The sequence below is a fragment of the Carassius carassius genome, chromosome 22 (genome assembly GCF_963082965.1).
Source record: "Carassius carassius chromosome 22, fCarCar2.1, whole genome shotgun sequence".
NCBI classification, from domain to species: Eukaryota; Metazoa; Chordata; class Actinopteri; order Cypriniformes; family Cyprinidae; genus Carassius; species Carassius carassius.
The window spans coordinates 257,501-272,500 of NC_081776.1; the positions used below are offsets into that span (position 1 = coordinate 257,501).

Sequence of the window (15,000 nt, forward strand, 5' to 3'; positions counted from 1 at the left end):
CACAGAGAAAGAGAGAGATCAATAATTAACTGTCATGTCTATATGAAATGCATAAAGGATCCTGAAATCCTGAAACATTTCCATAAATATCCATGATATAATGAGTCAAAACAAATATTATCTAAACTGTGTACAATGTTACAGTAATAGATCACATGACAGCACAGCTGTTCTCCTTAGCTGAGACAGGAAGTGCAGGGGAAATGTCCTCAGCTGAGACAGGAAGTGCAGCGTAAATGTCCTCAGCTGAGACAGGAAGTGCAGACAGGAAGTGCAGGGGAAATGTCCTCAGCTGAGAAAGGAAGTGCAGACAGGAAGTGCAGGGGAAATGTCCTCAGCTGAGAAAGGAAGTGCAGCGGAAATGTCCTCAGCTGAGACAGGAAGTGAAGCGGAAATGTCCTCGGCTGAGACAGGAAGTGCAGCGGAAATGTCCTCAGCTGAGACAGGAAGTGCAGCGGAAATGTGGAAGTGCAGCGGAAATGTCCTCAGCTGAGACAGGAAGTGAAGCGGAAATGTCCTCGGCTGAGACAGGAAGTGCAGCGGAAATGTCCTCGGCTGAGACAGGAAGTGCAGCGGAAATGTGGAAGTGCAGCGGAAATGTCCTCAGCTGAGATAGGAAGTGCAGACAGGAAGTGCAGGGGAAATGTCCTCAGCTTAGACAGGAAGTGCAGCGGAAATGTCCTCAGCTGAGACAGGAAGTGCAGCGGAAATGTCCTCGGCTGAGATAGGAAGTGCAGACAGGAAGTGCAGGGGAAATGTCCTCAGCTGAGACAGGAAGTGCAGGGGAAATGTCCTCAGCTGAGACAGGAAGTGCAGGGGAAATGTCCTAAGCTGAGACAGTAAGTGCAGCGGAAATGTCCTCGGCTGAGACAGGAAGTGCAGCGGAAATGTCCTCAGCTGAGATAGGAAGTGCAGACAGGAAGTGCAGCGGAAATGTCCTCAGCTGAGACAGGAAGTGCAGCAGAAATGTCCTCGGCTGAGACATGAAGTGCAGCGGAAATGTCCTCAGCTGAGATAGGAAGTGCAGCGGAAATGTCCTCGGCTGAGACAGGAAGTGCAGCGGAAATGTCCTCAGCTGAGACAGGAAGTGCAGCGGAAATGTCCTCGGCTGAGATAGGAAGTGCAGCGGAAATGTCCTCAGCTGAGATAGGAAGTGCAGCGGAAATGTCCTCAGCTGAGACAGGAAGTGCAGCGGAAATGTCCTCGGCTGACACAGGAAGTGCAGCGGAAATGTCCTCGGCTGACACAGGAAGTGCAGCGGAAATGTCCTCGGCTGACACAGGAAGTGCAGCGGAAATGTCCTCGGCTGACACAGGAAGTGCAGCGGAAATGTCCTCAGCTGAGTTTAATGTTGAACTTACAACTGTGATGAAAGATTCTGTTTGTCCTCCAGAGGATGAAGTTTGCTCGGGGTCAGAATCTGGACCCTCATGTAAACTGACAGAGATGTGAACGGTTTATGTTTCCTGTTAGCTAAATTTCACATTCACAAACAAAAGTTTACTGGCTCTAAACCTGTCTTTTCCTTATTCAAAGTGGACTTAGATGAGTATGTGGAAACTATCCAAAGTTCTGTTCATTTGAAAGCTATGAAGACAGTAACTTTATGTCCTTTGTGTCTTCTTAGGATGTAATTTTATTACCTTGTTTTTAGTTGTTGTTAACCAGGCAACAAATCTCTGTATATTCTTGTTTTTTTGTTGTTGTTGTTGTTGTTGTTTTTTTAATCTTGACTTTATTTTAATTGTACTGCCTTCATGTTTTAATGTTTGTATTGTTACATAATAATAAAAAAGTAATAATAATAAAAAAATCTCTGAACACTGACTCGAGCATTGACTGAAATTTAAACAATAATTACTTTAAACAGTGTTTTAATTAAATTCACATGACGTTCACGAACGCCTTCCCTGGGAATAATTTAGGTTATAAAAATGTTGTGGGGACATTGTTTCTAAAATGTGGAAATGTCCAGTTTTCTTGTCGTGATTAATGTTATTTAAAGGTTACAAAACGTTTCTTACAACATTCATCAATAATCAAATAAGGATGTTCAGTGAATGTCGATCTCAGCACATTAAGAATGCATATAAAATTTTAGCTATAAAATGTTCCTAATCTAAAATGATTTAAGGAACGTTTGGTCCTAACATTTATTCACTTTTATAAAAACGTTATGGAAGTTGTGAGAACGTTCCTTGTGACCTGAGTTATCGGCCACAACAATCTAAAATGATAAAAGACATCATTCATGCGCAGTGATTTGTTGAACACGTGCTTTTTCATTGTTCAAAAATACTTGGCACCCAAACTTGTAAGACTAAGTCATTTAATATGATCAAAAGTAGGCCTTATGCAAAAATAATCAGATTACTATAAACAGGAACAAGGAAATAAAATATATTTTTTTAATTTCAGCATGTTTTTTATATCACTGAGGGACGCTGGTATTGAATGGTTTGGGAAACAAAAAAATCTAAAGTGAGTCAGTCATTCACATCTCTTTGAGGATTAAGAAACAAATAAAAGCTCAATAAATGAATTCCCTGAAGTTGTGTACTGAAAAGCTTTATTGTGACAAGTATCTCAAATATTGAGATTATTACAAAGATTACATTGCCATTAAAGCAAATTTCTAAATGCACGTTACAGATTTCACACAATTCATCCATGTATATGTTTCTTTTTTTAATTATGATTATATAGGTCTTCTTTGTCTAAGCTCCGCCCCTTCAAGCTCACACTCATTTGCATACTCATTTGAAAGCCACGCCCACATCTAATTTTTTTATGTCACATTTGGATGTATGTCAGAATAAAGATTAAAATATCTGTCGCCACTCCTGTTTCATAAGCAATCTTTCTGTTATTGTGTAATCAGTATGAACTTTCGCCAACTTCCTCTAAAGCAAACAAAGTGATCACATGCTGCCTGATCATACGGTCAGGAAATGACGCAGTCTGACTTTTTGGTAGGCTTTGGAGGAGGTGAGGCATATGGGGAAAAAGATAGTGAGGAAGAAGCACGCAAGGTAGAGGAGGAAGAAGAGGAGGTGCTTGAGGATGAAACGTAAGAGGGTGTATATGAAGATGATGCCACTGGAGAGGGTTTATAGAAGGAGGTGTTTGAGGAGGAGGAGGAGTATGAAGAAGATGCATGTGTGGAGGGATTATAGATGGAGGCGTGTGTGCGAGTGACTGCAGGAACAGCTACACGGCTCCTCACTGTTGCTGTTGGTTTTGCAATCGCAGGACGGGTCGACGTATCATAGCCACCGGCGTCTCTGTACTCGATGAGATACTCAGGGTAGATCTGGTGCTTCTCAAACACCACAAATATGGACGGATCGAAGACGTCGTTCACACAGCTGTCGTAGAAGACGGTGTCTCCTCCGTCTTTGGATGGAGGCCGGAGGTAGCTGGAGTCACCTTTGGTGTAGCTGCCAACCAGGACGCGACACACGAACATGGAACGAGTGCCCGAGTCTTTGGTGTAGCTGTGAGAGTATTTGGCATCCCTCGCAAAGTAGCTACCTGCAGAAGAGACGTATTTCTGGCTCTTAAGAACGAGTTAAAAGGGGAAAGGTGTCGCATGCATTCAAAAGACTAGTTAAACCAAAAATGTGCTCGTCTTAGATGAGTTTGTTTCTTGAAGTGTCTCAACAATGGATGCTCTGCAGTGAATGGGTGCCGTCAGAATGAGAGCTGATAAAAACATCACAATAATCCACAGCACTCCAGTACATGTCCTGTTGTCTCTCACATATTTGTTTCGAGCTGTTTTGGCTTTCTTGATCTGTGCAGATTTCTCTCCTGATTCAGACCAGAACACTTTTTCACTGGAGGAAGTGTTATTATGGATTATAGACTCTTGTTTCTGGATTTCTTTCAGCTTTTGTCTTCTTGTTAACTGATGGACTGGAGTGCTGTGGATTATTGTGATGTTTTTATCAGACGCTCGTTCTGACAGCACCCATTCAATGCAGAGCATCCATTGCTGAGACATTTCTCCAAACCTGATGAAGAAACAAACTCATCTAGCTGTTAGATGGCCTCGGAGGGTGAGCACATTTCCAGCTCCAACTATTTCTTTAATACTGTTTCTTGATCTGAACTCCACCTTTCCCGTAGGCCGTGCCGTGAGTCCCACAGATCCTCCAGTCGAAGTTGGTGTGGCAGATGGCATCTAAATGTGTGCTGTCTGTGCCGTGGAAGAGCTGCTTCTCGGTCACGTCTCGGCCTCCGTTGTTCTTTTTCATAAAGTCTTTCTGCCTAAAAGTGCCACAAACCGTCAGACGTGCTGTAATCGATGTGGACGTTCCGGTGAGTGCATGTCTTGTGGACTTACCACTGATAAACTTCCCATAATGCTTTGTTCTGGATCCTCTCAATCTTCAGGATTCTGAAGCCGAACATGGTGCGACTGAACAGTTCTTTGATTTTGATGTATTCGGTGAACGTGCTCTGCAGCGGCACATTCTGTGTAAAACAGCACAGTTTTAACAATATAAACATGTGAAATCATTTAAGACACCGATAAATGGTTCCAATCACCTTGTATCCGGTTTCGGGAGTCAGAGCTTTATCCCAGTGCTCCGGCAGAGCCTTGAAATTGTTGGTCGTCCTTTTACTGAAAACAGAGTTTTTCCATCACACGGGTTTCAGAGAGTTTGAGAGAGAATTAGGAGACTTTACTTACGTTGTCTTGATTGTTCGAACATCAGCCGCTGACACAAATTTGGGACGACGTCTGACGTGTTTTTTGGTTGAGTAGCGTTTGTTTGTCTGGATCATATCTGAAGAGCAAGATTAGTTCAGACGACAGTAACAGCTGCGTGAAGCTTCTTCAAGACTATTATAAGAATTATGTATGTGCGGGTGTGAGATATTTGGAAATATCTAAACAGTATTTTGCGCTGATAATTTGGCTTAGCTCTTGAAGTATCAATGTATCGATACTGATGTGAGTATTAAAAGTACCGATACTCAAAAAAACACTAAAGTGTGTTTTTCTTTTTTTACCAGTGAAACCTATATTAGCTGTAAGACAGATCCAATCAATCGGTGCATTCAAACAGTGCTGCGCTTCCCAAAAGAACTATAAGAAACCATTGATGCTTTTGGGAAAATGTTTACCACTACAGTAAACCTATTTTAAGTACATTTCTTAATTTAAAAGTCCAGTTTAGAAGTATCGTATCAGTATCGGTACCGATATCGATGATACTAACCTTTAAAAGTATCGGTATTGTATCGAAAACAAATTAAGTGGTATCGCCCATCCCTACTATGGCTGGTTTAGTTCTGTCATCGATAAATAAATTACACTAAATCCGCCAGTAGATGGCAGTAATTCCCTGTTTTAACGAGTGATTCAATGAATCATTCATTTAAATGATTTGTTCGAAACGGCTGATTCATTCAGAAACGAAGCAAGTGATTTATGAATGGATGAACTCAAATTATTAATTCAGGAACTAAACACTCCGACTTAGTCTGAAACAATATTGTATCTAAAATGTAACTCATCCGATATTTGCTTCTTGTTTGTGAAACTGTTGTATAAAATCAAGATCACATTCACACGATTTGGCTAACGTGCCGATATTTAGGAAACAGCGCTTGTGTGATACTAATCTATATCATATCTTATAAATACACGAAAACCATTTTTTTTTTTCTGTCGTAACTTGAATTATAAGGTAATTCTAACTGCATTCTAATAGGCTTCAGAATGCAGTAAATGCTTTTGGGTTCTCGATATCCAAAGTGTGTTTTTTGTTAACTAAGTGACATACTCGATAATGTCAGCTCACCCATTGTTAAAAGACACATAAATATCTCGCACACCCCTGAATGTAAGATGATTTTGAGGTTACCTGTGAAGCTGAGCTCGTATGTCTGCGATCCGGCTCTGAACTCCACCACGGCGTTGTTATCGGCCTGGTACTTCTGCTCGAGTTCAGCACTAGTGATGGAGGACGATCCATGACCCCCGTCCTGATCAAAAAAGGGAAAAAACCGGACATCGGAAGAGCGCAAGATGTTGAAAAGTACAGTTAGGATACTCAAAAAGTCACTTACTGCTGTGGCATACTGGATCCAGTTTCCATACTCGTCCTTCCAGTACCAGATCCACTCAGTGGTCAGGATAAAGAAGGGCTGGAGCACTGATGGTACTGTTGTCAGACGCCGCACACTTTGACAGCCTTGGGTCATCGTATCGAAATAAACCGTGTTCATTCCAGAGCTTTAATAGACAGAAAAACCATCAGAACACTCAATGAACCACTGATTATTCATGCATTGCTTACTAACGGCAAGTGTTGGGGCAAATAACTTTTAAAAGCAATCCACTGCATTACTCCGAAAGTAATGCATTACTTTACTAGTTACTTGAAAAAGTAATCTGATTACTTTGCTAGAGTTACTTATAACGCATTACTCCCAACACTGCTGACCTGTATGTTCTTGCAACATCGCAGTAATCTTTCTCGATGGCTTCGTTATCGGGAAGAGCCTTCCATTCGGATCCTTCCTTAATTTCCCATTTATAGGGCAGAATGGAATGCTCCTTCCAACAGGAGCCTGGAAACACAAGCGTTCAGCTCCGTTCACGGTAAACATCACTCTATGGTTCACACAAGCTCAGTATAACGCCGCTCTTACCACCGTGCTTGCAGTGTCCTTTGACGAAATACATGCAGATCTCCGTTTTCTCTGAGAGAACACACACACACAAACACACACGCACGTCTGTAAGTGACTTTCAGGCAGAATTTTTCCTAATATTGCATTCTTGTATTTAAAACATATGGAAGCCTGTTTCCGCCAGTGAATAAAAAATTAAAACGGTAATTACGAATTTTTATCTCACAATTTTTTTTTTTTTGAGTGAGAATTGCGTGATATAAACTTGAAATTCTGAGAAAAAAGTCAGTTGCATGATGTAAACCCAAAATTCGCAAGAAAATAGCTTGCAATTCTGACTTTTTTTCTTGCAATAGTAAAAAGTCAGAATTGCACGTTTATTTCTCACAATACTGACTTTATAACTCACAAATACAGATTTATATTGAGTTTATATCAAGCAATTCTAAGAAAATGAAATTCAGATTTTTTTCCGAAATAGTAAGTTTATATCTTACTTTTGACTTTTGATTTTGACTTTCTTCTCACAATTGCATGTTTATATATCACAATTCTTGAAAAAATGTAAACTCGCAATTGTGAGAATGAAGTCAGAAGTGCAAGTTTATTTCTCACAATCCTGACTTGCAAATGCAAATTTATATTGCGTTTATATCAAGCAATTCTAAGAAAATGCAATTCTGACTTTTTTCTCGCAATTGCGAGTTTATATATCACAATTCTAGTTTTTATCCAACTCACAAATACAAGTTTATTTCTCACAATCCTGACTTGCAAATGCAAATTTATATTGCGTTTATATCAAGCAATTCTAAGAAAATGCAATTCTGACTTTTTTCTCGCAATTGCGAGTTTATATATCACAATTCTAGTTTTTATCCAACTCACAAATACAAATTTATATCTCACAATTCTGAGAAAAGAAGTCAGCATTGGGAAAGAAGTCATAATTGCGATATATAAACTTTTTGCAATGTCACAATTCTGACTTTTTTTCTCGCAGTAGAAAAAAACATATCAGAATAGTGAGAAAAAATTTCTGAATCGCAAGTTTATATCTCACAATCCAGACTTTATAATTAGCAAATGCAAATTTAACAAGCAATTCTTAGAAAATGCAATTTTGCCTGTTTTCTTGCAATTCTTAAAAAATGTATACTCACAATTGCGAAAAAAAGTCCAAATTGCGAGATATAAACTTACATATGTGAGAAAAAAGTTTGTCACAATTCTGACTTTTTTCTCGCAATTGCAATTTTATATCTCGCAATTTCAATTTTTTTCTTCCAATTGCGAGTTTATTTCACAGAAGTCAGAATTGCGACAAAAAAGTCGCAAAAGAATTGTGTGATGTAAACTCACGAATGCAGGAAAAAATTCAGAATTGAGAATTTATTTCTCACAATTCTGACTTTAAAAATGCTAATTTATATTGAGTTTGTATCAAACAATTCTGAGAAAATGCTATTCTGACTTTTTTCTCGCAATTGCAAGTTTATATATAACAATTCTAACTTTTATCCAACTCACAAAGCAAATTAATATCTCATAATTCTGAGAAAAGAAGACAGCATTGGGAGAGAAAAGTCAAAATTGAGATACATAAATTAGCATTCGCGAAAAAAAAGTTTATGTCGCAATTCTGACTTTTTTGTCATTTAGGAAGTCAGAATGGCGAGAGAGGTTTATTTCACACAATCCAGACTTTATAATTCGCAAATGCTGAGTTCAAATCAAGAAATTCTAAAAAAAAAACGTTTTTCTCGCAACAGCAAGTTTATATCTTGCAATTTTGATTTAAAAAATGTAAACTCACAATTGCAATAAAAAAAAGTCAAAATTGCGATATATAAACTTGCATTCGTGAGAAAAAAGTATATACAGTATGTTGCAATTCTGACTTTTTTATTTTCGCTATAGAAATTATATATCTCACAATTTTGACTTTCGTCTCACAATTGCGAGTTAATCTTACAATTCTAAGAAGTCTGCATTGTGAGAAAAACTGAGTTTGTTCATTTTTTTTGCAAGTTTACTTCTTGCATTTTTTACTTTCTTCACACAATTATGAGTTTATATATCACAATTATAAAAAAAAAACGTAAATTCACAATTGCGATAAATATCGTTTTTCTTTAGTTAAGTCACAATTACCTTCTTTATTCAGTGGTGTAAACGGCTCCCATTAAAGCATGTATGTGTTACCTGTGTTGTTTTGTGCTGGCCTCTGAGCCTCTTGTCCTCTGCCTGCGTTAAAACCGCTCGACTGTCTCCGGTTCTGTGCATTCGGGCCTCTTCTGGAGTTCGTTCCCACAGCGTTTGAAGCAGAAGCTGCCTTGGAATGACGCTTCAGGGCTTCGATGTTGGAGTACAGGTCCTTCATGATGGCCATGAGCTCGGCGGTGACGCCTCTGTCCTGCAGCGTCTTCATCGGATGCGGCTCGTAGAAGTCATGAGCGCGAGTGCAGTCACAGGAGCCTCGCAGGTATTTCTCGCAGATGTGGAGCCTCTTACAGTTCTCGGCGTCCGGACAGCGGCCGTATTCTCCCGTGCCGTTATTATACGAATAACACACCTGAGAAACAAGCAACGCTTTTCAGGGCTAACTCAGAACTTAGAGTGAAATGTGTGAAATACTCACCGCTGGCAGAAGTGAGTAATCACTCTGCATTAGCAGAACGCACAGCTCCTTTACGTCCAGTGTGTTCAAACCGTGAGCGGTCAGGACTAATTCATTCTGACCCGAGAGCAGATCATGACTGAAGCGGCATCCTCGTCTTCAAGTGGAAAAAACATTTATTTAGAAAACAAACTTATTTGGTTTTATTTTAGGCGGTAAGATGTAGTTTGTTTCTTCATCAGGTTTGTAGAAATGTAGCATTGCATCAGTGTCTCATCAATGGATGCTCTGCAGTGAATGGGTGCCGTCAGAATGAGAGTCCAAACAGCTGATAAATACAATAATAACACTTCCTCCAGTGAAAAAGTGCATGTTCTGTTGTCTCTCACAAGTGTTTTGAATCTGTGCAGATTTCTCTCCTGATTCAGACCAGAACACTTTTTCACTGGAGGAAGTGATATTATGGATTATAGAGGTGACTACGGGTCTTGATGATGGATTTGTTTCAGCATTTGTCTTCTCCAGATGTAAACTGATGGACTGTGATGTTTTAATCAGAATCTTATTCTGACGGCACCCATTCACTACAGAGCATGAGACACTGATGCAATGTTGCATTTCTCCAAATCTGATGAAGCTGAATGAGGTCAGCAATACATCTGATTGATCATGTTATGAACTATGACCCCTAACAGTACTAAAATGACCATTTGGGTTTGAAAATAACCCATTTGACTGTAAACACACTCACCGTCCTCTGTCGAAGCGGCAGGAACCGAACAGAAACAGCTTGCACAGATGCAGATTCGCGCATCCCGGACAGTTCTGGACTCGACACAGACGGACTCTGCTCCGCACGATCACTTTCTTCTGTCCGTTCACGAACGCCACCGCGAACGACTCGGTGCGCGCGACCAGCGAGTCCAGCGCTTCACCGAACATCGACGTTAAAGCATCGTAACCGAGAGATCCGTTCTGAGCGCAGATCGTCTTCACGATCGCCTCCTCCGTCATCTTGAACTGAATTAGTTCTGGAAGTCGAGTTTAGGGACCGACACGGAAATAACAGAGAGTCATGAGGAAAGGAAAACGAAACTTAGACATAAAGGAGGAGCTTTAACATCGTTATCAATCATGTGAAAGGTCAGTAACAGAACGACAATCAACAATCTTAAAGCCAAATCTTTAACTTTTGTGCATTAGGAAGTGAATGTTGTGTTTAAAACCATGTGCAAATCATAGCGATGCTCTATTACTTAAAATCTGTTTAATGCGTGTTGAGAACACGTGACTCTCCTTTTCTCTGTAACTCTTTTGTTATAATGTATCTTTTTTTTCTTTCAGTTAAACATTTTTGTTCAATAATATTTTAATTCTGTATTTTGACAGCATTTTATGATGGAAATTATTTTTTATGCAATAATATGATCATTTATTCCCATTTAAAATAATAATAATAATAATAATAATAATAATAATAATACAATTACTAATATTTTTATATCACTTTTCAATTTCATGTTAGAACAGAGACAATCTAATTTTTGGAGGCAGATTAGCGCCATCTGGTGGGAGTAACAAGAAAAACAGAAAACAAAAAACACAAAAAGGATATAAATTCTCTAGCTGTTTTTAGACATAAATACACATTTTTATTGCATTTAATTGTGTATTTAAATATACATTTAAACATTCTAAAAAAAAGATTTTTTTTTATTTCAGTTTTTGCATTAATTTTACTGCAGTCAAACCTGAACACAGAAAGACAAATATGTTGTTATACATATTTTGTGTCAGCCCTTGATTACTGTGCACTTTTTTATTATTACTGTGCATCGTGAATGATTTATAGATTGCACCCACAAAAAAAATCTATATTTTCATATTTCCCATTCATTTCCAAGGGTGAACAACACACGTGACTATTTATTATTAACAACCATTCAGATTTATAGAATCAAGTTTTGTGGTTATCTTTAATATTTCAAAAAAAATTTGTTTTTCTGGTCTAAAATTACCTAACTTCGTGGAATTAATGAATCGTGGTATTTGTGTGATGCCTCGTTTCCGCCACTAGATGTCAGTGTGACTCCAACAAACACTCAATACACTTTATAATGAAGCGAATTATGCTCATTTATGAATGTGACAACAAAAAAAGTGTTATATGAACAGACATATACTGGAGTGATTTTGGGCAACAACAGTGGGAATATAGCTTTTATCAGTCTTAAAATAAAGAAATGCTTTAAAACTGAAAAAAAGCGTGTGTGACAACTAGCCCCGGTGTGATCCGCAATAGTAATGCGTGTAATACCAGTGTTATCCAGCAGGTGTCGCGCGTGCATCTAAAAAAAGAATCGTTTACTAGAAGTTGCTAAAATGTTTAAAAATCGTGCGTTTTCATTTGATCTAAAGTTAACTGGAATGAAAAAAATGCTATTAAAATATTTTTGAAAAGAATCCCTAAATGTAAACACCTGACAGAAATTTGCAGTAGCTACAATATTTTGTTGTTGTTATAATCATGTGTATTTAGATATAGATGGTCAGCTATATGTCCTCTTGTATGTTTCGTTCTAAATAAAACGCAAGTTTTAAATTAGAAAGAATAAGTCAGACATTACAGTTTAATGCATTGCATCTATATTGCTTCCGTGCCTTCATGATCAAGCCGAATAAAGCATTCGGATTAAACAGAAGCGGTGCGGGGATCCGGTGTCCGTTCAACAGGGCCGCCGCGTCCCGTGACTGACGAACGTAATCTGCGTCGCGTTTCTCTTTAAGGCGCCGCGCGCTGCCTGGAATTCACGTCACTTCGCCGCGAAGCGTCCGGATCAATGAGGTTCCGCGCTGCGCGTTGCGTCGCGCTCCTGCGAGCGACGCTTCCAGGAAGGTGTTAACCATCGCGCTGCCGCAATGTAGCGCCCGCTCGCGCGTTTACAAACAAGAGAAGTTGAAGTATTCCGCGCGGGGCGAGGCCAATGGATGCGCGTTAAAATCGCCTGCGCGTCGCGAGGGGAACGTTATCCAGGGCTTTATTTCGCGGAAGAACAAGGGAGAGGAAAGTGGAAACAGAAGAACTTCCTGAATTTCAACGAGACATGTCCGAGTCCCCCTCGCAGGTCATTATTAAGGTAATTCTGCCTTTTCTGTCTCGTCTCGAGTGTGTCGCGCGCGCTCGGCGTCGATCATCGGTTGCTGCGATCGATCGGGGATCAATCAAACGGGCTCTCGTGAGTTCATTCGCGCTGTGCGACGCGATGCACGCGTTCAAACCCTTCAGCTCGAGCCATCAGTGGGAAAAGTTCGCAAACGAGTTCGAGAATGAGTTTCGGTGCGCGCGGGGACTTTAACCGCGTCTGGAACATTAGTTTGCATTGGTTATTTAGTAACAGGGAGCGAGCAGAAGACCAGACTTTGCGCTGAAGCACGCGTGTTATCTATCAGCGCTGCTCTTTGGCCAGCTTCCTTCAAACAGTCAGAGATCACATCCTTCTTGCACTGTTCCTCGTGCGGTTATGTTCCAGCTGTAAGACCACCTGGCCCTGATAGATAGCACACGTACATCACAGACACGTCGCTTTTACATATTTTTAGAGCGTTTGCTCATTTGCAATACGTTTTACTTTCCCATCAGATGTCAAATTGACGTTTAGAAGATGTCTTTCAGATTGCATGTAAAACTGACATCTTTCAGATGTTTGAACACTGCAGATGCTTTCCAGATCTTTAACAGACCGCTTACAGATGTACATCTTTAAAAATTGTTTGTAGAATTTAATCTAAAAATTCCAGTTAGACTTAAGCCTTCTCACTGCTGATGTATGTAGGACTTCTCCAATCATTTAGTGATCTTAAGCTCCACCCCTGCCTGCCCACATTATTGCCACGCCCACATCTTAACATCCAATCTGCAACTGATGCACAGAACCAAGCCCCGCCCAGCAGTTGTTTTATTTTTGATAATGCATTACTCTTGGATGTAGTGTTATTTTTTTAACATAACGAGATGTTATGTAATTTAAACCATGTTTTCTCGTAATAATGAGATATGTCGTTAAAATGCTATTTTTGTAATAGTGAGATAATGTGTAAATTAAATTCATATATTTGCTAATTAAAACGACATTTTCTCATAATAACGAGATTTTGTTAATTTAATGTAAATTTTTTATAATAGCGAGGTAATGTGTCGTTAAAACGATAAGCTGTTTTCTTAAAAACAAAATTATATTTTGTTCGTAATAACATGATAAACTGACGTTAGAATGCAAAATTTTCTCGTTAAAATGAAATTTTCTCATTATAACGAGATTTTATGTTTTTAAAAACAATATAATTTTTTTATAAGAGCGAGGTAACGTGTCGTCAAAATGATATATGTTCTCGTTAAAACTGCATTTTCTCATAACAAAATGTTATGTTGTTAAAAACATTTTGTTCGTAATAACGTGATAAACTGTCGTTAGAATGCTACACTTTCTCGTTAAAATGGCATTTTTTCAAAATAACTAGATGTACGTTGTTAAAATCAGTTTTTTCATAATAGTAAGATAATAACGTGATATCTTCTTAAAAACTATAATTTTTTTTCATACTAACGAGATTATATGTATTTTCTCATTAAAACAACATTTGTTTGTAATAAAGAGCTATTATTTCATTTAAACGATAAATGTTGTTAAAACAATATAGCTACGTAATATCAAGATAATTTGCTCTTAAAGTGATCATTTCTCCTTAAAGCAACATTTTCTCGTAATATTGAGATGCAAAACAACGTTTTGTCATAATAACAAGATTGTGTATTTTCGCATATTAACATATTTTAATTTTTATTTCTATTGATGTGCACCACAATAATTGCGACTGTAAAGCATCTGATTGATATCATCACTCCGTCATATTCATCGCTACTCTTATTGGTGCGCCTTTATCTTATTTAATGCTTGTAATTAATAATAATGAGCATTTTAATGCAAACGTGATGTGTTTGGGATTTGCATGTCCCTCCCTCTCCAGGTGTTCCTGTGACCGCCGAGAGCTTTCTCACAGTTGTAGACACATCCACGCTCGGGGAGAGCAGCTTTGTTCAGCGCAGCCGCATGCAAATGAGCCGATCGAGCCGCGGTCTTATCACTTTAGATTTTGCATGCTTTCATTTGCACAGGCTGCTGGACATGATGATGAAAGCGTTTGAGGAAGTTTCCAGAGAACCGCTCTGTGCTTCCCGGCTCTCGGTTTTACCCTGGAAATTTCAGTTCTCAGTGCAAATGCTAGCGTCACCCTATATATGGACAGAGAGAAGGTCAACAGGAAACTGGACAGGAAATCAGCAGTGATTGACAGCAGGGAAATCACAGCAGCTGAAGAACGCTCAAATGTCTCTGGTTTCCCTTCAAGGGCCGAACATGATGATCTCAGAGCATCATCCACATGCATATTACTCATATCCACATTATTGTGCAATATAGAAGTAAGATGTTTTCTATGAGACCTGATATTAGCCTCTATAGGTAAATAACTATAGCTATTAATGCTAAAAATATAATATTCATTATCCTTTATAGGTAAATAACCATATATTGATGCTTAAAATTAATATTCATGAGCCTCTGTAGGTAAATAACTAGATATTGATGCTTAAAATAATATTAGTTATTCTCTGTAGGTAAATAACCATATATTGATGCTAAAGATTAATATTCATTAGCCTCTATAGGTAA

At 38.8% G+C, this 15,000-nt stretch overlaps 2 protein-coding genes across 5 annotated transcripts in view; one reads left to right on the forward strand and one right to left on the reverse strand.

Moving 5' to 3' along the window:
• Positions 1-2,551: 2,551 nt before the first annotated feature.
• LOC132098606 (protein mono-ADP-ribosyltransferase PARP12-like) lies at positions 2,552-10,355 on the reverse strand. Its single transcript, XM_059504665.1, has 12 exons — positions 10,023-10,355; positions 9,293-9,428; positions 8,857-9,226; positions 6,670-6,720; positions 6,462-6,588; positions 6,085-6,250; positions 5,880-6,000; positions 4,700-4,796; positions 4,555-4,630; positions 4,349-4,479; positions 4,121-4,272; positions 2,552-3,534 (listed from the first exon to the last, which is right to left on the reverse strand). Exons 1-12 carry the CDS (start codon positions 10,283-10,285, stop codon positions 2,945-2,947), a joined length of 2,280 nt encoding a protein of 759 aa, XP_059360648.1. The 5' UTR covers positions 10,286-10,355; the 3' UTR covers positions 2,552-2,944.
• Positions 10,356-11,992: 1,637 nt separating this feature from the next.
• Positions 11,993-15,000, forward strand: part of LOC132098607 (transcription factor ETV6-like) — a 19,554-nt gene continuing 16,546 nt past the window's right edge. For 2 of the 4 annotated variants that reach the window (XM_059504668.1, XM_059504669.1), the window contains exon 1: positions 11,993-12,396. In XM_059504668.1, the coding sequence (XP_059360651.1) occupies positions 12,376-12,396 (21 nt within the window). In that variant the 5' untranslated portion in view covers positions 11,993-12,375. Of the gene's footprint in view, positions 12,409-15,000 lie in introns of all 4 variants that reach the window. The other 2 variants (XM_059504666.1, XM_059504667.1) reach the window with 1 other exon arrangement.